The sequence below is a fragment of the Anser cygnoides genome, chromosome 3 (assembly GCF_040182565.1).
Source record: "Anser cygnoides isolate HZ-2024a breed goose chromosome 3, Taihu_goose_T2T_genome, whole genome shotgun sequence".
Classification (NCBI taxonomy): domain Eukaryota; kingdom Metazoa; phylum Chordata; class Aves; order Anseriformes; family Anatidae; genus Anser; species Anser cygnoides.
Genome location: NC_089875.1, coordinates 4,032,675 through 4,059,798, shown reverse-complemented (window position 1 = coordinate 4,059,798; position 27,124 = coordinate 4,032,675). Strand labels below are relative to the sequence as shown.

Below are 27,124 nucleotides of genomic sequence, written 5' to 3'. Positions count from 1 at the left end.
AAATCTGATTATAGCACTTAATCTCAACAAGAAGAGTGAATTGGAAATGGTCTCCCCATTCACTGTTTCTTCATACTGGAACATGAAATTAGCTGTCAAAGATAAAGTTTCTGTTTGCGTATTACAACCACATTTGGTGTAGACTGCAGTTGCTGCTAATGCGTGTTTCCAAACCCAGCAACATATGACACTCTCCACTACAGTTCCCCCTGTCTTGCAGAGCAACTTGAATTTGGTTCATTAGAAAATGGAAAGAATGGCATACATAGTTTTGCAATGTTAAAACCTGCTACAACATAAAGCTTACTAATTCATGAATTGAATATGTGCCAAAGAGAGATTTAAACTGGCAACTGAATCTGGACTACATTCAATATTACAGCTAGATTTTTAGAAACTAGTTGTGTAGCTCATCTAGCTATTAGAAATACTAAAATGTAAAAAGTTGAACTACAGTGATATCTCAAAAGCATTGCAGTATTTGCAATAATTGCAGAAGTATGCGACAATTATACACAGATCATATATTAACTCATCATATCCCTACTAAGAACCATACTGAGATGACAAATTATTTCAAATACTTATGGATAACATAGGACCAGAACTGCATATTGTTGGTATTGAGATTGGAATTTTCACTTGTAAGAAAGAGCCTGGTCTTGAAACACTACTGAAAAAACAGTGAGGAAGTCCCTATTTTCAAGCAAAAATATCATCCACCACCAACTCCTCTAAATCACTAAGATAATATAAGAAATTTGGGGTATCCAGGAAAAAAGAAGTCCTGTAGCACATCCCACCTACTTCTACTTTGTGGGCACAAAATGCTGTGAGCCCCATGTGAGCAAATACACTGCAGACTCTGCCAGGGCTAAAAGGGCTCCTGTTTGATTAAGCAAAAATATATGGTGTTAAATCGAAGAAAGGATGCCCACCCAGAACCAGAATCTTCAAGAGATGCCGTTTATATGTGTGCTTACGTTGCCGGCATATGTTGTACTGTCACCTGACATTGAAGAACTTTTCCTTTGCAGCGTTCTCAGTTGGTCAAAGCAGACAAAGAACAAGATACAAAGACTAAGCAGCAGCTCAGAGGAGTCAATTAATTTGTAATCTATCCACAAACCTCCTTTCGTTCCTGCTCTTCATTTACATCTCAAATGTAATGGCAACTGCTAAAATAGAATCTATCCATCACTTAAGCTCATTATAGCTGAGAGACCCTGCCTAAGTTGTAGCAATAGGTGGTATAGGTTAGTTCCAAGAAGTATATTCTAAAAAGTCAGTTTGTTTCCTTCCACATCCAGTGTGTGACAAACATCGGGCCTGAGTGATTATGAAACTGCTAGTGTTGGGGGGGATGACAAAACAGAGTACAATATTGAACCAGCAAGGATGTGCTTTGATGAGCTACTTGCGGCAGTGATGTAAGGGTTCCAGGGCCTAGGAACCAGAAGGAAGTCAGATGCAGATACCGTGCAGGTAGCAAAGACGACATTACTGCTGCTATCAGTGCTGGAGGAGCCGGAACACTTTCACACTGAGGGAGAGATAAAGGCAACTAACAGGACACACAACCAGGGATGACTGCATCAGCAGTCAGGTGTGAACTTAGTTCATCTGGCAAGCCTCCACACTATTGTTAAAACAAATTTCAACCAAACATTTTAAACCAATGTTTGGACAGGAAACAATGACTTCTTCAGAAAACTGGTTTCCAACAAAAAGGACTGGATACCTTTCCAGAAAGTATGCTTTAAATCAAACAGTTATTAGTCACACTGCAAAACTGTTCTACAGCTCTTGCAGGCTCAGCCACTTCATGCATTCAGGCTGGCAAGTGAGCATACAAGCAGTCTTGTTTGGAGGTGAACGGCCGGCTGCAGAGCCCAGCCGTTTCTAAATTGGAAGGAAACAAACTCCTGTTGCAAGGCTGCCTCCAGATCAGTACTTGGAGAGCTCATAGCGCTAAAAGCCAGAGGCACCAGCAGGTCAGGATGTGCAAACCGTTTCGAGCCTCGGATCCCGCTTTCCTGCCTCACTTTTCTTTTAAGGAGTTGTTGATAGTTAATGGGTTGAGTATGTTTCTGCCTCTCAAGCGTACCAGTTTCTGTAGGTGAGCTGGTATCCAGCTGGTCAGAGTGCAGTGTCTGCCTTGTAAGAAAGGCCTCTGCTATCTCTTAGCATCAAATCCATGAAGACCATTTTCTAGATACTATTATGAAACGCATTAGCCTCCAATGCACAAAGAAACACACCAAGATTATAAAGCAGGAACTTTTTTCTTAAGTACGTACCCATTTATATAATTATGATTCTAACAGTAGTCTAATTCATAACACTAGACACTTAAAAACCTTCTCACTTTCTAAAAGCCTTGCTGTGACAATATCTGCTTTCATATTCATTAAATTGAAACAGCCCCAAACCAGCCACCGTGACAATCCCTTGGTTTAAGAATAAAACTTGAGTCCTAAACTGATGAAAGAAATAAAAACTGAAGTTCTTTACCACCCGAGATAAACAGGAAAGCAACATGTTTCCCTACAAGCTGCTGCCTGATGATTTTGTTATGGTACTCATAAACAAGTGATATTTTATACTTTTATGAATTCTTATACCCTTGTTTTTTTCATGGCAAGCACTCAAAATTAACTGTTCCAAAACAGTTATTCTATTAAAGAAAAAAGATTTTTTTTTCAACGTACAATACATTGTGTTCTATTTCAAGCCCAGTTTTCCATCTATAACTTAGCTCTAGTTGTAGCAGAATAAAATTCCAGCTTTTATGACAGAAGACTTTTTTTGATCAATAGAAGTCAGCAGCAAAAGCATTTGTGGTTTTTCTCTGGAAAGCATTTGTGGCCACAGACTCAAAGGAGGAAGAAAGGGAGGGGGATTAACTCTTCAGTGAAGGTCAAAAACATAATTTAAAAGTGAACCGAGAGGAGCAGCTGTGTCTGTCAGCGCAATCAAGATTACCAGCTGGAGAATTTACCAGCAGTATGAAAACAATGCACACCAGATGTCAAATGTTACAACTGTGAGTAGGAAAACATCTCTGGGCATGGCACTGTCATGCTAGTACTCATTTCCAGACAGATTTCATATTTAGCATTTATTCATTAATTAGAAAGACACTACCAGGAAGAAACAGAGTACTTCCTTAGACACACCTTTTGAGCGTTATAATGTGAGCAAGAAGCAGGTGTGCACACTGTAATAATTTAATATTGTGCATTCTAGAAATCCTCCTTCTTTCACTGTGAACACAGTGACTTCTGCATTAACCAATGAATACTAGCACATCCACAGCTGAGCTTGAGTGAGTTTTACTTAGTTCAGTCTGAGCTTTTAGTTTAAGTTCAGATTCTTTTCCAAGAAAATCTAAAATATATGTTAAGAAAACAAGCAAAAACATGTCCTGTTCCATACTCAGCTGGAAGGAACTTGACATATGCCATGAAAGAGAGTACTTCACTAACACCTCTACCAGCATCACCTTCACCAGCTTTTTATCTCCTTCTCCTTCTAGGGCATTCTTGTATTTTTTTCTATACATTTTTCTCCTCAAAGTAACACATCTGTTCCCAATGCTCCAACCAGCATGTTACACCACTTTTGGTGTGTAAAATTATCTGATGTCAATTTCCTTCTTTTGCATTTTTTTTTATACTTCTCTCACAAATGAAATACAGTCTCCCTGCCCCCCCCCCCCCAAAAAAAAAAAAAAGAAAGAGAAATATTTTGTTTTTGTAGTCCTCTCCCTCCATCGCAGTACCTGCCTTGTCCCTGCAGTACTGTATTTGCCTAAGCATAGGTGGCTCTCATCCTTTTTGGTTAACCTCTACTATTTGACATTAAAGACTTTTCTAGTTCCCATTGCTAAACTCAGTTTTAATATATTATTTCTCTCATTGAAAAAAAAAAAAAAGTAAATAGTCCCCAAGAAACTGAAAACATGGATGTTAACATGCAGATTGTATATAACAGAGGCTGTTCTAGGAACTAGCTCAAAGTTTGTTTTATATCCTCTCCCTTCTTCTTTGATGATGTTGCAATTCTGTTATCTGAAGGAAGACACACCCACAGAAAAATAGTGTACCAACCTAGATAAAGAGTGTAACTAAATGAAGCTGGATAAAATTATTCAAATACAATTACCAACAGCAGAAGGAATGACAATATGTTTGTGACAAATTTTCCTTACGTAATACATATGTTAGCATAGGTTTCCTAACTGCTGCAATTAAGGAAGGGGAATCAGAAAGACCCCATCAATAAATATATTTAACTTCTTCTGCACCCGTTACTTTTTCCCTTCTCTTCAAGACAGAATTTTTATGTATTTCGTTATTTAAATTCTCCTTAACTTCTGCACCCATTCTACAACCATTACAACCATTCTACAACCTCTACAACCATTACAACCTATTCCTCATGGCTTACCTTAGCTTTGCCATCCTGTGCAGACATATATCCTACACACATGCTCTCTGTTGTATGGCTCCACAGAAATTCCACTATAAAGGAAAATGCAAGAAGTCATAAAAATGCATTTTTTTAAAAAATATAAGATGTAATTTAACAAGACTGGAATCTTGAGAAAAAAACTTAGCTTAAAATAAAGATTGAGAAAGGAGAAAGAAATGAACAGGGTCTTACAAAACTCAAAGAACAAAAACTACTTGCCAGAATAATTTAATCTCAAAAGAAATAGCTACCAAACAAACAATAAGATTTTCCTGTACTATTTGCAGTCACACACTGCAGAACTAATACCCAGGATGAGAAAGTTACTTCAACAATAAGAAGCCTCCAAGACGAGAAATAGAGAAGTTGCAAATGAAGTTAAAAGATACGATTAACTTCTAAAGCAGAGGCTGGTTTCACCCATAAAGTAGAAGCAGATATAAATTGCATTTACTTGCCTTGAACTCAGACACAAGCCCTCTACAACAGCATAAGCTCAGATGGTGTACAAGGATTCTGTAGAATTGTAAGACTATCCAAAAATAATCTGTATCAAGCATTTTTTCACAGAAATGAGCATAAATACATATATAACATGCAAACACCAAGGGGTAAACAGAGATTTGTGGTACAGTGGATACAGGAAAACATGCAGAATTAGTAAACTCTGCAAGACAGAACTGAAGACATACAAAGACGTCTGGTGAAAGAGAAATAATCCTGCAGAAGCAGCAGGAGAGACATTGGATGAAACCAGAATAATCCTGCACAATAAGCAAGAAAGATGCCTGGCAAACTCAGAGCAAGACCTGATCCTGAAAGTATACTGAATGATATCAAGAGCAGATACTATCACCCCTTCTCTTTGGGGAGAGTGAGCATGAAACACCAAAGGTAAGAGAAGAAAGATGAGAAGAAATTAGCCGGTTTTGTTTTTGGCCTCCACATCAATGTACTTTCAAATCTGATCACCTTGACCTCTAGCACCAGCTACATAGAGCATCAGCTCCGTGGTACCATGTACTCACAGCTAATTTAGAATAGAAACATTACAAACAGTTTTGTGTTTGTAGTGATAGTGATTTAGAAAACTAAACTCTGGTAACGTGTACTCTTATAGCATGTTAATCAAGCGAAGTGTTGTTCTGAAGTTTAAAAGTGGCCTGATTTATCAGTCTTAAACAGCCTTCTGCAGTGATTTTTAATTCCCTGATGCATACATACACTCCTACAAAATTCAGACAAAGAGCACATTATTCGTATTAGTTCTAATCTAATGGAGCTTTATAAATTGTCACAAAGTATTTTTCTTGCTTTATTCACAGACATTTTTCTTTCCTGTCATGAAGTACATAATTTGGATGATGGAAAGAGTTGTTAATCAGAATTTAGGGTATATACTGTAAAGAGTTAAAAATTGCACCAAAGTACAAATTCTTCTCTTGGATTACAGAAGCAGTCTTACAAGAATTAAATATGATGCCATAAAAAGCTGTTTTCACGTATTTTATTACTGAAAGACTTTCACATCTTGTAAAAAGCATGTCTAGATGATTTTTAAAACTCCTTCGTTGTTATTCCTCACAGTCCCTTAATATGACTGACGAAGGTCATAGCATGCCGTGTATGCTTATCCTTTGAACCATTTTTCCTTGCATAGCAATTAACCCTTAGCAGAAGATCAAAGTTTGGACAATCCCAGCAGACTGGAAAATTCTGACAGATGTGTACATATCACCATAAAAGAAAAATTAACTTCATTTTGGTATGCGATTTGTTCCCCTGTAATAGATTTGTGACTGATATTGCCAAAGGTTAATCAAGAACTTTCAGTGACACATATTCAGTGCAATGTAACTGCATTTGATGAGGCCTACCCCTCCCTAACACTCTAACGGTTCAACAGTCAATGAAAGCATTTTTTTTCAGACAAAATTTATTTTATCTTTTAATTTTGAGAAGTTGAGTAACAGTTCTGGTCAAATCTCCTCAAAATACTTCTTTGTCTTTGATACCTCTAGGCATATTTTCTTTTTAAGTTTTTAAGATTTTTTTTCCTTCTACATTGTCCACCAAAAGTACCATATACTAGCATGCAATGTGATTATTGCTAACTAATAAAAGTAATGGAATTACAATAAAAATCCTAAATTACATACTTGCTCTGAGGACATTTCCAACATTTTCAACTATTTAATAAATCACTTTCTTGAAAATTGTTTCAATAGTTTCAAAAATATAAAAAGATCATCCTTGTAATAGAGACAAATGATTTTATTATACTATACACCAAATTGTTCAGTATCACACAATTTATCTTCAATCCAAACAACACAAATAGTACATATGCTCAATTACAGATTAACTCAACGTATATTATAAGGCAGGAAATTTTTGCACTAAAGAAAAAAATATGTTTAGAATAAGCTGTGCTGCAAGAATCTTATTTCAGTGGAGAGAAAAAGAACAATCAAGTCTTTACTTACAATGCTTGGGGAATTTTCTTTGTAAATTTTTGAGGAAAATCTTCTTTACTAGGAACATGTTTACTTACATGTAAGTCAAATATTAAATGAATAGAAAATATTACTCTCATTTCCAAACATAAGAAATTTATGGCTAAGCTGATCTTATTTGTTCTTGTTTAATCAAACTTGTATTTTCATTTTCTTAACTCCTTTTTAGTGGTAGAATTTATGTGCTGGGATACTTTCCACTAGATCAATAATGTCACAATTATTCCATTCTTAAATTTTAAAATTGTAAATCAAACTTGCAACATTCTCTGTATTTTTAGCAACTCCATGTCCTGCTTCGGGAGTCAGCATGAGACCATCTTGGCTTTCAAATAGTTGAAAGACAATAGTAGGATGATTGTCAAATGCTATTTAATAGTCTACTTCAAAAAGACATGCTATTCAAGTAATAACTCCAAAAATATAACATTAAAAACCTATTTCTAAATCCTTTTCCCATCCAAGACTTCCAAAATCCGTTTGCTGTTCATCAGTATTACCCCAGAACCATCATCTGAATTGTAAGGATTCACCTTGTAAATCTGTGGTTCTTTTTAATAGCAAAATATGTGTACATGAAACTCTTACAGAAATGATGTTGATTAAACACATAAAGCTCACATCAACTTTTATTGCTGGGTTGAGAATCACTAATGGTATTATCTGTATTGAGCCGGATTACCTCCTAGAGTAAATAACTGGGGAGCGATACAATCAGGCTCAAGTTGAGTGACAAAGTAGTACTCAGTATCTCGTGTACACGAAGTCTCATAACGCAAACCAGCAAGGCATAATACAAGAATAACACGCTGAATGATAACACACACCTTACCTTGTGCAACTGTAATAACTTGTGGCTTTTAAACAATGGTAAACATGCAACAAGAATTTTTATTTCAGCTATTACCTTGAGTTAGCACCAACCTAAAGTAAAAATGAGTAAGATTTCTTACCTAGTAAAGTTGGCTTTTCCTGTGACGTTTCAGTCTCTGCTGAACACCTGCAACACCGAAGAACTATCACACCTCCGAGTACACCATCTTCATTGGCTAGAAAAGGTGAACCTGGGCAAAATTGTTGTGGAGAATTATTTGCAGTAGGATTAGTTTTTTGGATATTTTGTTATTTGACTTTCCTCTTTAATTTTATCTGTAAGGGTTAAAAAGACTGTCAGGTCAACCAGTGCTTTTACAAAAGCATCAGTTTAATTTTTCTAGTGTTTCTAATGAGCAGCTTTCTAAAAAGATTTGATGGTTCATAAAAGCCTGGTCTTGTATTGCATAAATGGCAAAGATAACACTGAAAATTCCCATGGCAGCTTTAAAATGGAAGCTTGAAAATTCATTATTCAAAACAGAATGGAAAACACGAGACTCAAGGAAGAAAAAAGTACTTAAAGCACAAGTAGTGATTAACTTTGCCCACCACTTCCCAAGCACTTTACACCCTTTCTTATCTGTGGAAAGAAATAATGCAAAATTCTGAATTAGAAAAACTTTATATGCCACGAACTTCTTGTGCTTCTGCTACATTTTTTTTTTCCTGCAGGCGATAGATATCTAAACATCTCAAACTTGAAATTTAGAACTCAGTATGATTTTAGCAAGAGTCCCAAGTTTTCGGTACATTAAGAGCAGATCAAATATCACTCACACAAGAGGAGATGGCAAAAGATGGTCAGCCTAAGCCATGAAACACTCCCATTTCAGACTGCTCTATAAGACCTAGTAAGCCTCCCTGAAGCCCCCTGCCAAAACAGACGTTAGATAAACTGCATGAACATTGTTCTTCAGGCAAATCAATGTAATAGAGATCACAAATTTTCACTATATTTTGCTGTTGCACAGACAGTTGAAGAACAAAGAAACTATTTTTTCGTGTAGGATTCAACACAGTCTGAGATACACTTAGCAGAACTAGAAATTAAGCTCAGCTGTTGAGCTTTTGAAACCTTCTATTAATTCTGATGAATATCTCCCAAACTTGTTCCATTTCTCTATTCCTATCCTCTTTATCCTCTTTAGTTTTTAATTCTCAGTGGCATTATTCATTATTTATCTTTAGAAATGTATTTGTGACAGGAAATTGTAGGCTTTTAAGGTGTCACTGTCAAAATCAAAGATACTGCGTGTGACCCTCTGAGGTCCTCACCCGTAGCAGGCAAAGGCACAAACAAGGCTTCAGGTCTCAAAAGTTACATCTGGGAAGTTGGCTACTTGTCAGCAACCAGAAGCCCTTCTCTCAGATTCTAGTGAACGTACAGATACTGTGATTCATTTGTTACATGCTTTTTGTGTCTTCAGTATCATTCCGGATTCAAACCACAATTCCCGGACACAGTTACTAGTACTTTGAGTTTTGCTTTATATATTCAAACTTCTGTTTTTAAAATAACGTGGAGAAATACAGTGATTCCAAGAAAATGAATCATGGCACAATATACCAGTAATCAAAAAGGGAAAAAGAACAACACTGAGTAAATAAAAATTGGAAATTACATTTGAGTACAAAACCATTTGTGCTTGGACCAAAGAAGATATAATAAAGAAAAATGGAGTGTCAAGATAAAAAAATAAAAATCATGTCTCAATATTTAGTTCCCTCTGTAGTGTAATTAATATAAAGATGGCCACATAAATAAAAAATCAAGCAAATCTGGGTCACTTTTAGAATGTATTCATTTTTCCCAATTTAAAGCACTTTGTAGAAATTTAAAGCACTTTGTAGAATGATCAAGCTGCTATAGACGGTCTTTCTTACTGTTTTACAGATATTAGCAGAAAAGCCAAAAATCTCCTACTTTTTAAAGGGGCTTTTCTATTGTTAATTTAAGACATATGCTAGAAAAAAATCTTCTATCAGAAGCTGGAAAACTTTTAAAGTTAGCTGAATCAAGTCTAAGTATTCTTTTTTTTGGTTATTAATTTGAAATGAGATTCCTATAGTTTTAAATGTGAAAATAATGGCATGATTTATATACGATTTAAAATACCTTGAGCCACAAAATTAACCAAATTCTTGCACTTAAGCCCAATTAGACCATAGTCACACATTTGCAATAAATTGCAATTTAAACTGGAATACACAATTGCAACAAGCATTTCATATATTTCTTTTCAATTATTTTCTTTTACATAAATTAGTACACTATGGCTAATGTACAGACACTGTATAAGGCTTTGCTGGCCACAAGAACTTCAGAGCAGACCTACTCATCAGCCCCCTTCAATTCGCCCACAGCTATTCCTATGATTCAAATTACTCCATTAATGCAAATTGTCAAAACAACAATAAGAACCAACTTCAAGCTTTTCTGTAGGGAAAACTTTAAGTCTTACCACATTCATTCTCAACATAAGAGAAGCCTTATTCGGAAGTGATACAAGATGGTCATTACAACAGATGTCCAAATTGCAGGAAGAAAACAAAATTACCATGCTTAATAAACAGGTATGTCTAATTTGACCTAATACAATCATAGTGGCACTTAAGTGCCACTCGCTTTGCACAAGAACTATTGCTACGTGCAATGGCATCGCTTGTCAACTGCAACCACATCCCTGTGAATCAGGAATGCAGCCAATCATAACATAATAGATAATAAAACAGGAAAACGTGGTTGACTAAAATACAAACACAAGGGTTAAGAAGTTGTGAAGAGTTTTACCACCCAAATCAAAATCTTTTATTCTACAATTTCCAAGATGTCAAATGTATTTTATATTTTACATACTCTCATCGCATTAACTAAATGCTGGTTAAGTATGTGTTTTGATTTCTGCAAGTAAATGAACAAAATAAGTGATTTTCTTCATAGGAGACGTGTCCTTTAATCTTTTATTCAGAAACTTGTCCACTTCTAAGACAATGTCTTAACCTGAACTTGGTTTGCAGACCTAATCTTATACTCAATTGCTAAAATTATTTAGGCTATAAGCTATGCTATGGTCAAAGTCATTGCAACTAGAAGTTTTGTTGTGTTTTTTTTTTTTTTTTTTTTTTTCTGTAAGCTGTGTTAATTTATTTTCTTCAGTGGAGTACAGAATGAGAAAAGTGATCAATCAAAGCATGTGTTATGATTTTTTTTAAAAAGGATTTAAAAATAATTTAGAACTTGAGCTTTAAGCGCACAAGACAAATTTGTAAGCATACAATTTCCAAAGAAATGCTCCACCTATACATGCAGAATTACAGTCATGAAAATCCCAGTTCTACAAGTGTATATCTCCTTTTTTACTTTAAACATTCTCACCATCATACTGTTTAAATATATACACAAGTGTTTCTCCAAACCAACTTACTTCCTTCAGTGACTACCGACCATGGAAGCTTCATTACCAGTTAACAAAACTCAAAAGCTTTGAATTCCATGCTAAGAACTCAAAATTTATAAAATTAACTGTATTAATCTAGCATTTGCTGAAGTAAACTGCCATTCTACTGCCATTTCAAACAGTTTAAAAAGACGATTGATTCAATAGCTGTGTGTGTGATAAAAGCATGATGAAGTACAGCTTTAACTTTAGCCCTCATAAAAGCACATCAGATGCAGGAAGGTGACTTGTTTAAGAATAACAAAATTGGAGCAAAGACGACAGTTGGCTGCTGTAGTGAACAGTATGCCAATAGACCAGGCCTTCCTGCACTAACTTTGTAAGGTGTGAACAAACACAGCCATAGCACTGGGTTGGTACAGAGATGAGTAAAAGTCAGTGGCTTGAGTGACTAGTTGTCAGCAATTTGAACACAGTATTAAAACAGGGAATGTCTTAAAAGTTTATACTGTGTAAACAAAGCAAAGAAGATGAGAGGCATTATCTTCTTCCCACAGATGGAGACATGGCATTACTTGTCCAGCAGTGCACAACATCCAAGACGAACCCAGAACCTACAGGCTATCCTCATTTGCAGCACGTTGACCAATATACTACAGCACAACGATGAAAATGATGAGATTATGTTGATTTTCTTGTTGCAGCTAGCCATCATACAGAGCTGTAGCAATAGAAATTGAGCCAAAACAGAGTTTCAATTCAATAAATTACTGGGATTTAGTATTTTCTGATGAGTTACTGAAAAATTCTCTCCTCTCTTTTCTTTGAGCATAAACCAGAGCCAATTTCTATTCTTCAACACCATTTTATGACAAACTGCAGTCCGAACGTTCTTCTGGAAATACGGAAAAACATCTGAAACAAGAACACAACCCTTCTTCTCACCTCCAAATACAAATAACAAACGAAGACACAAACACATAGTCAATTGTAAAACCATCACAATGGTTCATAATTTCCACACACACACCACTTCTGCTGGAGGCTGCCTTCCATAGAGTCATCAGAAACAAATTGCGTGACTGCTCCCTCATCCATTCCAACTGATTTCATCAGCAACTTCAGCTAAACCATTTCAGTGCAAAACCAGCAACAATACGGAATGTGCCTCCAATTTACTAAGTTATGGGGAATCAGCTTCTAAATAGTGGCAGTAAAAATCAGTTGCCTACAGTAATATTACATCTTTCTACACAACAATAAATTCAGTGAGACTGTTACTCCTCCCTTAAAATCAGTTTCTAAGCTAAATTAAACACATACCGAACTGTACGTTCTTTAAAACAAAGTGCATTATTTTCCAATTAGAGAATTTGTTTTAAAAGAGAGTTTCAAATATATTAATATTTTTTAAAATAAAGATTTTTCTGATGTGCATACGTTTTACTGGGGATTACACTAAAGGGTGTATTTTAACACAGCCATAGAGTGTAAATGACTAGGTCTAAGTTAAGCAAGATTCTAGACAGCTGAATGATGAGCATCCATTAATAAGTTTCTGAAAACATTGGCACAAAAATAGCATTGTACTTTATTTCTAAATAGAAAAATAGTATTATACTTTATTCCCAAATAAAACCCATGCAAAGTACACATAAAGCAATTTGAGTATTCTCAAAAATACTATGAATTCAAACGTTAGGAACACATTTCATTAATTCAGTTCTAAAAATCATTCTGTTAAAAGCCAAGCCGTTGAGAAAAAGAAAGAATAGTGCAGACATAAAAACAACAGTATAGGTAATGGCATTTTTCATATATATTGTATTAAATTATATTTAAATAAAAAGAGAAAATTTGCAAATAAAGAACTTCTATGTATATTAAAGCCATAAAGGTTTCACATTAGAAGAAAAAAGAAATCTGGCTCCCAGGCTTCTACATCATTTTGATCTCTCTGTACTCTTAAGAGTGACAGATGTTGCTATAAAACTAAAAATTCTGTAAAAATAAAATAAAATATGCCCACTAGTCTTTTTTTTCTATTTTTTTTTATTGTAATCAAGTATAATTGCTGTCTTTGATCTAATAGCTTGCTAATGAAAAAGCTATAAAAACCCAGGGCTTTTAACAATACCAGTTTAAGTCTCATGAAACTCATTGTTCCTTCCCGTTTGTATTGGCATAACATGGAAGAATTTGGTAAGAAAAATCCGAAGCAAAACTGGAAGTACAGCATCAACTAATAATGTTACCACTGACTGGCCACACCAGAGAGAAGGTGTAGAAAACCAAAGAAAGAACATAATTTGATACTTTGGGTTTAAATCTCAGCTCCCTCAGTCACAAAATTGTCTTACAAAATATGTTCCCTTCCTTCAGAGCTCAACTAGTCTGTTAATGCTATCTGACACACGGAAAGCATTATCGAGTTTTTATTTATATATTTTGTACCTTATTAATCTGCAATAACGGTCTCTTTAAAATAAGCAAACAGATCTTCACAGCAGCTCCACCATTCACCGATCCCTTCAAGTTCTGCAAGAACAACCATAGCTGAACACCGAGACCCATTTCAGCCTCCAACAGGGACAAAGCACAGAGATTTCACAAGTGTTAAATACTGGCCTCCACATTCAGCCTTGTTCTGGAGGAACTACAGCTATAAATAAAGGACATTTTTTCTTCTACGTCTCCTGTAAATTAATCTGCTCCCAAGATGAAGAGGGCTTACTCCAAAGCGTACGATCAATATGAGCATTTCTGATCCTGTGCTTTTTTTCCCATTTGTAGCTACTGGACAGATCCAGTCTAGCACAGACCTTCTTAAGAGTAGAAGAAGTGTTTTATTTACACTTTACCAGCTGAAGGACTAACCAGCTGTTCATCAGATGTCTGACATTCATACTCTTACACAGCAGAGAAACCATTACCAGCTTCACTGTTTACATCAGCTTTCAAAGTCTTCAGAACTTTGGTCTAAACGCTGGCCGTGGCGCGGTGTAACAAATTAAGCGCCATAGCATTCCCCAGCTAAACACTTCTGCATCTTGTGCTATAACGTGAGTGAAATTCAGATTTTCCCAGGCCAACAGTCCATAGTTCACCTATGGCACTGCACTTTGTCAGCCTTTGTACAGCACGCCTTTAAAACAAAGCTGTTCACCACTCTGCTTCTGCTATGTATCATGCTAAACTTCAAGCTAACAATTTAAATAAACATTAGAGGAATACTTAAGCACTAAATGAAACCTGCTTTTAATTTCATGCACTATTATTTGTAAAATGTTTAAGCACAAGCTGTTTGAAACCAGAGATTTTCATATTTTATGATAAGTAAGTTGTTTAAAACTTCTGTTTGGAATTTTTAAAGAAGCTGCAAGGAAAAAGGAACTGTACCTTCACACTTCACAAGTAAAATTTTAAGAAATTAAATAACTGAGGATACTGCTGTCCAAAAATATCTCCATGCTCTTGATAAGGAGAAGCACGACTTGGGCCTAGACAAACCCTTGTGTAACATCACCGTGTCATGTTAGTTTTTCAGTTTTTGTAGAGAGAGACCTGTCCTACCATCCCATACAAACTTCTGAAATCTCAAACTTGCAGTGGATGAAACATTTTACACGAAACTTCAGGATCACTTCATTCTCTTCTCAGCATCATGGAGAAGGCATAATAATGCTTCCATAGCATGCTTCCTCTGCTATCAAACCCCAAGGGATACTACAAAGCTTAGAGTGATGCAGTACCTCAGTATAAAGCAAAAATAACCCTGCGTAACAACAGTCACTGGCAACTGTGGCATGAGGCTTTTTTCCACCAATGAGTACAGCTCATAATGGAGAAATTTATGCTCTGTGATTCTTAACAAACTAAAAAAAGGAGTCCAACCTCCTTCCCCAAGAGAGGTATTCAGCACAAAATTTCTAAAAGAGAAAGTTGCGGTGTTATCATTCTGTTAAAACCTTTTTGCAGACATTGCTCATTTGTGGATGGAAGTACAGCTTAAAAATTCAAGAATAGATGAACACTTCTCTGCTAAGGAAAGAACAAATATCAGATTCCACCTGTGTCTTTCAGCTTGTTATTTTCTAATAGCTTATAAGAAACTTTGAAGCAGAATTCGTAACATTGCCATTGTTAAAAGCCTAGATTTCCCGCCAGTGAGATGACACAAACATTTACTCTAAGTCTACATTCCACAAACTTGGCCACATTTGAAAGGAATGATGAGTAACAAAATCCTCTGTTCTTCTGTATGGAAGGTATTTGTGTTTACAGAACACCATTCTTCGACGGCAAACCAAGCCTTCAGCATTCTTCTACAGTAGATATCAAGCCCATTCAACTTACAAAAAGTTGAAATTCAATTTCTCCCACCTCCAGCTCAACCATCAATTGTGCATTATCCACGCTTAGCTGGCTCTGAGCAAGGATGAGAGAAGCACATCTGCCATTAGTTTGTTCATCACCTGCTGTTTAAACAGCACTCACTGTTTAAGCCAGGCATTCCCTTGCTGGAACAATTCCCAGGGCTCTGTGGAGATTTGAAGAGTTCTGTAAACAGGAAGCACCAATCTGATGGCAACTGCCAAAATCAGCTGTTCCTCCCTCCAATACAAGTAACACACATTTTGACTTCTGACAAAACATTCCAGCTCTGCTTTGTTAAAGCTATTAATTTTTTTTGGCCTTGGTCCATTGTAATTCTGGCGAAAGTTTGACATGACCACAAAATAGGACTTTAAGAAAGACTATCAAGGAAAGAATCCATGCCATTAGCAAGTAGGCTATTAAGCTGTTTCAACCTATTGTTTTACAATGGTAAGAAATCCTGCATCATACCATACATCTTGAGATAGCAAACAATACATTAACCTCTCTGAAAATTTACAGAAATAAATAAATAAATATATATTTAGTACAAACCTAATGTTTGACATGCAGTGCATTTTTTCAGCTCTTACATTATATTAGCAAGACATAACTTTGCATTCCACCTTCAGAACTGCCAAGTTCCTCAAAATTACACTACTGGCTACAAACTTAGTACGATGTTACATGTAAACAACAAGATGTATCTGGACTTTGAGGTTTTCTCAGCCTCTTCATTCATACGACAGCTGAGGACAAACTAGATTTTACCCTTTCTAATCAAGGCACAGAAACACTTCACTTACACAAAAAGATGGCTGCATCCTTTTTTTTTTTTAAAAAAAAAAAAAGTTTCACTTTAATGCTGCCCCAAAGTACCACTGAGAAGGTAATACACATCCCTGCTGTTGGATAACAAAAACCTGCAGTGACAAGTTTCTGAAAATACAAGTAAGACCTATCACTAATTAACATATGAAATTACAAAAAGGAACTATAAAACTTTTTTTTTTTTTTTCAAGTTTGCCAAGAAAAGCATGAATTTGATACTGCCTCTCATACTTTTCACTTTCCCCTGTTCTGTTGTTTTTAGTCTGTTTTCCCAAGGCAATAAGATATCACACTGTTAGCCTGGTATCTCTGTCTGCCCAGCTCCTCTTTCTCTGTAATTTATAGTTTCAGGTATAATAAAAAGCTTAGCAATATTCAATATTTTCTTAAGTCCAATACAAACATTTTCAGCAAAGAAAACAATTCATATATCACATAGTAGCCAGTTAACATTTAAAACAAAAACATCTGCTATGCAAACTGTTGGCAAAATATATTGAAATCAAAGGAAAAAAAAAAAAAAAAAAAGGAGTTAAAGAAACTCGTTGATCACGTTAAAAATACCTTTACCAGGACAAACAGTAAGAGAACTGCACTTTTGCTAGCAACTTAAAGTACCTCAACTAACAATTTCCTGAACTTTTTTTTTTTTTTTTTTTATCTTTTATCAGCCAGTTTCTATGAAGTACTATTAAAGAACTATTTTGGCGGTAGCTGTTGTGTGTGTACATGCATCTGTGTGTGTTAACATGAAATCAAACAAGGGTATGTACTATTTTATGTTTTCTTTTGGTATCCCTGCAACAAACTGTACAATAATTTTAGAAAGTAGGGAGACTAAAGACCTGATTTTCCTGAAGTTAGGTCAGGAACCTGGTCATACAGAACCTTCAGAGCGACATTACAAATTAGTGATGCTATCACATGCATGCTTCCTAAAGACCTCTTGGATAATTAAATCCCTGACTTTGTGCACTGGAATAAATAATTTAATACAAAAAGTTACATTTGTTCTGCTTCAGTTATAATCTCTTTGGGGAAAATACTAGGATTATTCTGTTCCGCATTTTTACAGCAGCTAGAATTGACTGCAATACAGCAGTATATTATTAAGTGAATCCTTCTAATATGGAGGTAGCTTCTCCTCAAAAAGTCAAATGTAATGCTGTCAGAAGCAGAATTCAACAAGGATTCAACATTATAAACAGAAATAATGGAACTGCAATACAATTATTACTAAGACCAGGGGCAATAGTTCCCGGGTCCCAAAGAGGTATCTGTATGTCGCTCTCTGTTCTAATTAAAATACCATAAAGTTTTACAACACAGTGTACGAGAAGTGCTATGTTTTCCAGAAGAAATTTTGAAAGTCAAAATTGTAGATATTAAAGCTTCAAAATTTTCAAGGTGTATAAAGACAATGCAAGTCAACATGTATGCCAGAATTCCCATTAAAGTCTATGCTATCTTCATAAATTCGAGCTCATATAGATATTTTAAAACTTCACGTTCATATCTTGGTTATAACTTGACGGAAGAAAACAAGATCTACATTCAAATATACTTAATCCTCTCAGATCAAGAAAAAATTGTGTTTACCTCACAATAGTCTTGAATGTAGTCTACATCACTTTTTCAAGAAATCAATTTCATAATGTAAATAGCAAACCAGAAGCTGTCTGTCCAAGAAATCAAATTATAAAAGGCAGTGGCTTTGAGGTCTGCTATATTTAAAAGGGTTAACGTGATGAATAATTTTTATAAATGCTGCTAAACCACCAATTCTAAAGCATGCAGTTGTATGCTACAGCCAGTGATTCAGACAGGAAATTCTTCCTTCAAACCTCTCCGGGTATTCTATGACTCACATATCAATTTAGATATTTCCAAGGGTTTTCCTTTAGATTTTTTCCTCTGTAGTTTGATTTAACATTCTTTAGATGTAATACAACACTAAATTTGAAGCCAATTGCAACACAGGGTTTCAACGGAAATCATAAAAATAAGTATCTTAAGTTTATTTAATAGGATTTATTGTATTTTAAATAATGCTATGAAATGCTTAGGCAATTAGCACCAGATACTTACCAATAAACTTGTTTTGCATAGTCTCTAGGAGAGCTTGGTGGGCATCTTCCGTTTGCAAAGCACATGAACATTCTCTGGCCAGTATGGTTCGGACAAGGTGCTCTCCACAACCTAAGGAAATAGAAAGATTAGGAATAGTCAAAATATAGGTAGCACTATGAAAGTACTCTGCCGTTAACACCACAGGTAAAAAAATAAAAGCTGCCTTTGACAGTATCCAACATTTTTTAATTATTATTTCTTAAAAGGATGACAATGGGTCACCAGAAAGTTCAATTATGCCAGCAGTTTCTCTCACAACCTTACTGAAATTTTTACTGCACGAAGTCATAAACCAAAGAGGGTTAAATAAAGAGAGAATAAACAGTAAGATTGTCTCTGACTTGTCATCTTTATCCAGATCCTGCAATTCTCTCTCAATTCACCTACTGGTCATTCTCACAGGAATGATACTTGGATACAGCTCATTATATACAACAAATATTTTTAACAGTTTAATCTTAAAAAAATGACATCTTTAAACCAAAATCATCTTTGGTGAATGCCACAGTTAATTCCTCTGCATGATGTAGTCCATCTGATTCAGCCTTTTGTCAACAAAGGAATAAGTGAATTTACCTACAACTATGTTACTTTGACACGGTGTCTGCTTATTGGACTATTAATAAAAATTACTTTAACTTTCAAAGGCTTGTCTTTAAGAAACTAAAAAACACCAGCTGCCAACCGTTTACTGCCTCAGTACTTTCTGTATGAAACTTGCCAACGAGGAAGATGAATTGGTCATTAGTGCTACTCTGTAGGAACGTTTTCATACCCGCTGCTTTTCTGCCATCCTCTTTTCCATTCCTGTAACGTTCTTTGGGACATAGAGCTGTGGTCAAAGAGTACAGCGCTTATTTATTGGATAAAAGTCTTCTTGGAGACTTCTTTCCTCTTGGAGAGGAAAACACATTGGTGATACCTTCTAGATACATAAGAAAGTCATTCTGCTGCTGTGCCTCCCATCTGTTGACATTTTTTCCCTTGGTGCCAAGGAAGCAGATGAGCCAGCTAGAAGAGGTCTTACCAAGCACCAGTTTAGCTCAGCTGTGTAATCCAGTGAGGAAAAAAGGAAAGCCACAACTAATTTAACAGCTGTGACACAACAATGGTTTTAATTATCCACATTTAGGTGACTGCAATTTGATCAGACCTGCAACTTCACAGCGTACCAGGGCCTAAAACCTCAACGGACACCAGAATATATAGAGAGAAGTCAAATGCGGTCAATTCCCAAATATCTGTATATGTTTCTAGCTAATTTCTCATTAACCACAAGGCTGCAAGCACTGTGCTGGCTCCATACAAAAATCAGCTATAATCCAGTTGGACTTATTAGCTTAGGTGCAGAGCTACATAAATAGACCTCTGCAGCTTCCAGAAACGATTTAGGGCTGGAAAGCACCTAACTGCTTTCACACGGCAGAGAGCTGGAGCTGGTAAGACATCAGGCCTAAGTTGGCTTCAGACAAAGGCAGCTCAGTCTCCACGGATAACATTCACTTTACTGGAAGCACGAACAAGCCCAGAACAGAGGAAACTGAGTGACTCTGGATGAAGCCAGCCTAGATCTGGCACAAAGAAAGAATAACTAAATCCAACCCAAACTGGCTGCAGTTTGTGCCTCTGCTGCGTGCCTCATCTCTGTGCTTCCCAAAGCTCTGAGTTGGGAGCACTGGCTGGCTTCGGCACACCGCTGCACAAAGACACACAGGCAGGTCTAGCACAGTGCCTTGGAGCTGCTTGCTGACTTGCTTCTTGTTCTTGCCACCACTTTAAGCCCCAATTACCACAGTGACCTTCTCCAAGAATCTTTCTTTCTGGCTACTCATCACGCAATTATACCCTTCCCCTTCACGGCAGAATTAGTTTTCAAATACCATTTCTCAAAAACTGCTAAAATATCAGAAAACAGGACAAAAAATTACTCCTTCACCGTCATTTCCAAGACTAAAAAATGAACAACCAAAACCCCCCTGGAGCATTAGGTAAGCATTAGAAGTCTGAGAACAAGCCCAGGATCAGATGGCGGAAGAATTGTGTGTACTTGTCCCAAAATCTTACAATCTTCCATCATCAAGCTTACACTTTAGTCTTCAGTTATGTGCTCCTTCAAATGGGCAGTATCTCCTGATCAATACAATTCAGTTAAACTGAATTGTTTGAAGTGGGGCACTCTGCCATTGAATCTACACATAACTGGCATAATGGAAAGGCAAAAAAAATCTTTGTATAGCAAACTGATTGAGTAAAAGCCAGGTATAAATTTAGAGGAAAATGAAAGACCTAAAATAGTACAATTACACAGCAAAGGGAGGCCATTCTTGAGAGCACAAGAAAAAAGTGTTTTCACAGAGACTGCCAAACTCTCAAGTTACTGAGAAAAGTGTCCTGCTTAGGACATTATCTTCAAGAGGATCACACAATACAGTGTCCTTCAGCAGTTGCTTACAGGAGGGTCTGTCCGTTCATTGCCTCATTAATTCCATGCTGGAAACCTTTCGACCACAATACAATTGAGAGTTATCTCATATTTATTCATTCAAGACAAAGTAATGCATAAAGAACATGCAAAAACTGCAAGATGCATTTTGCCCATAGATCGCAATTTGGACCTCATTTGTTTTTAAACAAAGAAAATTTAATTATTATGAAATTTAGCTGTAATTAATAGAACTAAATAAGAATATGCTCCAGCAAAAACAAAAAAAAGCAAGTTGACTTTTTCTTAAACAAAACCTGTTAACAACTTTAAAGATAAATTTAATACACTACATGAGGTAAGAAGCACTGGGCTTACAATTGAATCAAGCAAATGAGAAACAAAAATAAGAGTGAGACTACGCACCTCCAAGTTGTAATAAAGCCAGATGTTACTACTTCAGAATTTAAGTAATTCCTAAATTGGCATCAAAAAGACAATAGCTATTTTTTAGCATGATACATTATCTTATTTTCCCCCAAGAGAATAACTTTATTGAAGAGTTCCCATAACATTGAGTCTGCTACAAAAAAAAAATGAAGAGACACAAAACTTAATACAGGTTAAGAACAGCTGCAGCCCACTGACGTGATCCAGGAACAACCACAAGGAAAGCAGCCTTGCAATTCTACTAACACATCACACATCTCTACATCCCCACAGACAAACTGATTTCTTTTTGTCATATTTATATCAACCTACAAGGCAGTAAACTTACAGACCACTGCTGGCAGCGTACGTAAAAATCTTTCAGCACATCACACGCCAGCAATTTGCAGGGACAGATAACTAATGAAAACAATCCCCCCGCCACCCTTTTCTGAAAAGATAAATTTGTTCCTTCAGTTTTTCAGCTAGGAACATCTATTTTTGAACAAGAAAAATAACTAAGCAGTGTTTCACATACCTCGACCAGAAAAAGGCTGGGAAAAACTAATTATCATAATTATTCCAATAGAATGGTATCTCCTATTATCTCAAGTAGAAGCAAATACTAGTTCGTGCACTGTCTGCAGGTTTATCACACCTGTACATCTCTACTGTCTCAAACTGGGAAAATAGTGCTGATAATACCAGGACTAGACACAAAATAAATGCACACAGAACTACAGTAATCTAAACCTGATTTATAACGTACAATATAAAGTTGTGGGTTCAAATTTATAGTTTCATTCATTTGTAAACTAACCACCATCACTAGCCAACTTGTGAAAAAGTTTTATTAACGTGAACCAAAATAGCAACAAGTCAGAGCTACCGCAACGCATTTCCAAATCACGCATGAGCTAGTGAAAACTTCATTTGCTTAACTATCTCACATTATGTTTAAATACGTCTTATTACACTTCACAGATTTTCACTAAACAATACTGAAATCAAACCAACAGGAAACTCCCTATGATGAATTTTCAATTCTACATAAAATTTGAAGTATGCTTGTTTTAGTAACTTTCCTGTAAACAGAGTCTGAATCATTTTATTATCCTTTCCCAGTTAAGATGATGACTTCTTCGGTAACCAGAAGCTCATGATATCTCAGAGACAAATGTTCTGCAACAAGACCAAAGCTTCCGTAAGTCTTCACGAAAGAGTGAGTCAAATGGAGATAGCTGTCTGGAAAAATTTACTGGGTTAACTTATTGCTTCTCACTGAAGGAACTGTTTCATATAGTAACCAATGTATTTTCCTAACACAGTAATACTGTGCAAGCACCATGTGGCCTTTTTGTCTATGGTTGCAGGAGCAATGGATATTCTATTTTGAGAAATAAATAAATCAAAAGGCTGATAAAGATTAGTATTTTGATGCAATTTTCTAGCCTCCTACGTCAAGGGGAAGTAAATAGGTTCAAAAACCAGATTCCTCAAGGCTCCAAAGTCACATAGCAGGAAGAGGCTCCTATGACCAGGGTAGCAAAGGAGTATAGGGCACAACAGTCCTAGCTTTTATTTCACACTTAAACCAAAAGGTTTGAGGAGATCCAGAGTCTCAATTAAATAAATAAATAAAACCTGTCGAACCCTAACTGATCAAGTTACACCTTTTCTAACGCAAAGTTCAGAAGTTTGCAGCTGTGTCTGAAAACTGCTTTAGCCCTGCAGATCATACAAAAAGCATCAGAACTGACTTTCAGAAATACAGATCATCTTGGATCACATCAGAGAACAGTTTCTAATGCAGTGTTTCTTTCAAACTGTAAAGGTAACCAACAATGAAACATGACTTCCCTCTTCTGTGAGTATTTAAATGTGCAGTTTCTGAGAACACCACTTTTCCTACTCAGACGCCCCTCGAGGATTCATACAAGGTCCCCACAAGAACAATCTGAGAATCCAGAGCCTCCTTTTTTTTTTCCCATAGCGTCTCTTTCTTCTCTTATAGCTTAACATTTATGTATATATCAGTAGTTCTCTCAAGTTACTATTTCAGCCAAAAATAGCACAGAAAAACACAGAGCCCCCAAGACGCATTTTTCAAGCTCTGAGCACAGCAAGATAGTTCTTCCTGCACTCCCTGCCCCATGCATCAGATGTTGCTGATCAGTGAATCACAGATCAAGCAAACAAGAAGTACCTGTTATAAAAAAAGTACCTGTTACGTTGTACAGTGCTGTCCTGCAAGTGCGATACATGCCATTTTGCAGGGGAATGAAAGACAGGAACCAATCATGGAAAGCTGTCACTATGCTGACACATGACAATAATTTTTCTATTGTCATCTGTAATTCTAACAGCAGGCAGATATTCTCTCTGCACAGGATGTCTTTGTTACAGCATGTCAGTATATGCACAAGAAATATATTAGGATTGCATACCTTAGGGGGCATAAATGCGAATGGCACGCCTTATTGACCCATTTAAAGATTTAAGATTTTTTTTTAATTGTTTTAGTCCATAAAGTTGCATAGGAGTATATACCTTGATTCACAATTTTAACCTTTTGTCAGTGATATGCCAGGTCATATTATTAATCAGCAAAGCTTAGCAAAATCAGGTTTTCTGGGTGTATTATTAGTATAATTACAAGACACCATGTGTTAGAGCCAAGTTAAGGCTTTTATACTTTAATTACTATTTAGCTGTATGCATATAATGGTTTTTGAGCTGTAATTCTTTTGGAAAGTTTCATTCTGTTTAGCTTGTCAGTGAACTCTACCATTGTATTTCAACAACATACTGCTGGATAGGTACGAACTGCAGCACAGCAGCTGTGGACACAATCCAGATTTGTTTGTGAATGTGTCAGTTGCTGAACTGAGAAAACAAGTCAGTAACATGAAAGGTAGAGCTTAAAATTCCTAATGATCTTCAACAGTTAATTGCTCTATTCTGTAGTAATTTACTAGCTAGCCTACAAAAATTTCACAACAACCAAATTACTAATTTTCAAGGTTGTCAGTATCTTTGATTTTCAGCTATTAAATGACATACTATGTTACATTGCATATTATCTTGAAGAAAATGTTAGCAATCTGAGCTATAACAGTTAAATGAGCATGGCTGACCTTTTGGACCAAACAGTAACTAGTGTTCCAGCTAATTTGTAGGTTATACAAATGTAAACTTGCTGTAGACTTTGGTTCCTAATTTGTGCTTCATGTAAGAAATGATGGATTAAATTATTATGTTTTTTTTTTCTTTCTATTTTTTTTTCTCAACATAGGGACTTCTCAAGTAGATTTCTAATGCTTAAAATAACCACAACAAGAGGGGAAAGAACCCAGCACAATATAAGCTGAACATCACATACAAAGCGTGCTCTGCATCTTATAATGTCCTACCAATGGAACCAAGATGGCAAACGAAAGGAAGGCCTTCTGCAAAGCAAAGGCCTCCGAGCAGCGTGTCAGAAAGAAATTGTTTTTCTGCTTCTTTTGATGGGAGATGCTTTCAAGTCAGGAAATTAGAAACAGGTGTGCCAGAGGGCACATACACATCCATGCACCACACTGAAAAACACGCGTTTTCAATTTTCAGACATGAAAGAGACTCCTGTTGAATGGAAGGAGAAATGAAAATCTAGCTTGCTTTCTGCAAGCCATAAGCAGAGAGCTTATGGAGCTTTGACAAGCTGCCTGAGCCCATCTAGCTATTGAAATGTACAGTACCTCGACGCAAAGTGTTGGAGCTTGTTTTAAAGGAGTACAAAATGGAAATTTGCATTACTCACATTCATCTAAGAATGGAAAAAGTAATCTAGTTTAGTCCACTGCCAAAATATGACTCTTCCCTTTTCAGAAGCTAAAGATAGAAATCACAGGTTATCTGTATTTTATTATCTATTTCATAAAGCAGAGTCTGAACCTGGCCCTGTCAAGTTGTTTCAGTTTTGATGTTATTATTTTTAGTAATGCCAAAAAAACAAGTATCAGTTCACAAGTTACAAATTACTATTCCTGCTTTATTTCCTGAAGTAGTTTCTTAGTAATACCTAATGGAAATACAGTGAAACCTGCATTATAATAACCTCTGGTTTATTACCAGCATCTCTAGAAAGAGATGACTAAAAACTTACAAGGCAATGATGTTAAAAAATAAAATACAGTAAAAATAAAAGTATTTGGCTTGCAACATACTGATACAGTTAGTTACCTATTAAAATAGAAATTTAAGAACATTTCAGATTCTAAACTCTAATTCTGAAAAGACAGAAAATGCTACAGTCTAGCATAATGCACTACAGTACTAAATTAAAACCTCGTAATTTTTATCTTTTTGCACTCATGTCAGCTGCTGCATCTTGCCTTCATACTAGCAGGGGAATTTTTTTTTTTAACTTACTGACTTGCTGCCAGGAAGAACACCTGCAAGCAAAATCCCGTACAATTCCTGAAGCATTGATTCTAGAGGGATCAATGGAGCACATTCTTGCAGACAGAAATTTCTTGGGTGATTTAGCTTCAAAACCAGCAAACACCTACTAAGAAGATGCAAACTGAAATTTTCCAAAAGGTTGTAACTTCAGTAAATTTGGATAAGTTTCAAAGACAGCAAGACAAATCTAACACTGGGACAAACTTCATCTCACTTATCTTTTCTAAGGAGCTTTATTGCTCTACATCTTCAAGTTTTTAGCATGAGAAAAAAAAAAAAAGAAAAAAAAAACTAAAAATCACTCCAAAGAGCAACTGATCCCGCTATTCTACAGTTTTACAGACAGAAAAAAAAAAAAAAAGACTAGTTAAAAGTTGCAAAATTCATGAATCCTTCACTTTCATGGAAAATTTTTCTGGAAAATGTCAGATAACTTCAGGTATTAAAGACCTGCTTGTTTCAATTATTAAGAACAAGCATTTCAGATGCCTGTCAAAGAGAAAACAAGAAAACAGAATGAAGAAAAAATGTAGTTCCATTAAACTGGATGCACATTTTACAGTTTATTTTACATTTAGTATATTTTGAAAGATTAAATTCAGTAAAATTGAAAAATGAAAGACACAAACTCATTTTTGCCTAGGCCTTCATCAGAAGGTTTGTTGCTACTGATCTCTTTGTAAAAAATACTACACCAAACAACAAACCCTTGGTCAGGTAAAATTTACATGAAGAGAAGCGAGTCAGTAGCTTATGTATTAGCTACCTAAATGCATACAATCGTTTTCTCTCAATGATGGAAAAATGTTTAAGACAAAAACAGAACTCGGGTGGATGCGGTCTCCATTTAATTTTCTACCTTTGCATCCAGGTCATGCCATTTGGGCCAGGCATGGCAAGCAGACCAGGACTAACACTTTTCAGAGGAGGAGACAGTGCTGTGCTGCCTGCCTGGCTGCTGCCCGCAGTTATGAACGCACTGCTCTGCGAGCAGTGGGCCTTCTGCAGGAGTACTGCTTTTTAAAAGCAGTTCGACTTCATGCTTAAAATATATTATTACATGAAGTCTAATCAAAATTTCAAAAGGCAATAAGCACCCTATGTGTGTTGCATCCATCCAGTTCTGCTTAAAAAAAAAAAAAAAAAAAATCTCTCTGAAGGCCATTCAAGGAAGCATTCTGAGTATTTTGTGGACAAGCCCCTCAGCTTTGAGCACTGTGGTA

At 36.0% G+C, this 27,124-nt stretch overlaps 1 protein-coding gene across 1 annotated transcript in view; it reads right to left on the bottom strand.

Moving 5' to 3' along the window:
- The window catches only part of TASP1 (taspase 1), an 83,983-nt gene that overhangs the window by 7,528 nt on the left and 49,331 nt on the right, over nt 1-27,124 (bottom strand). The window contains 3 exon segments of the mRNA XM_066993414.1: nt 4,453-4,526; nt 7,946-8,056; nt 18,563-18,673. Coding sequence (XP_066849515.1) covers nt 4,453-4,526; nt 7,946-8,056; nt 18,563-18,673 — 296 coding nt within the window.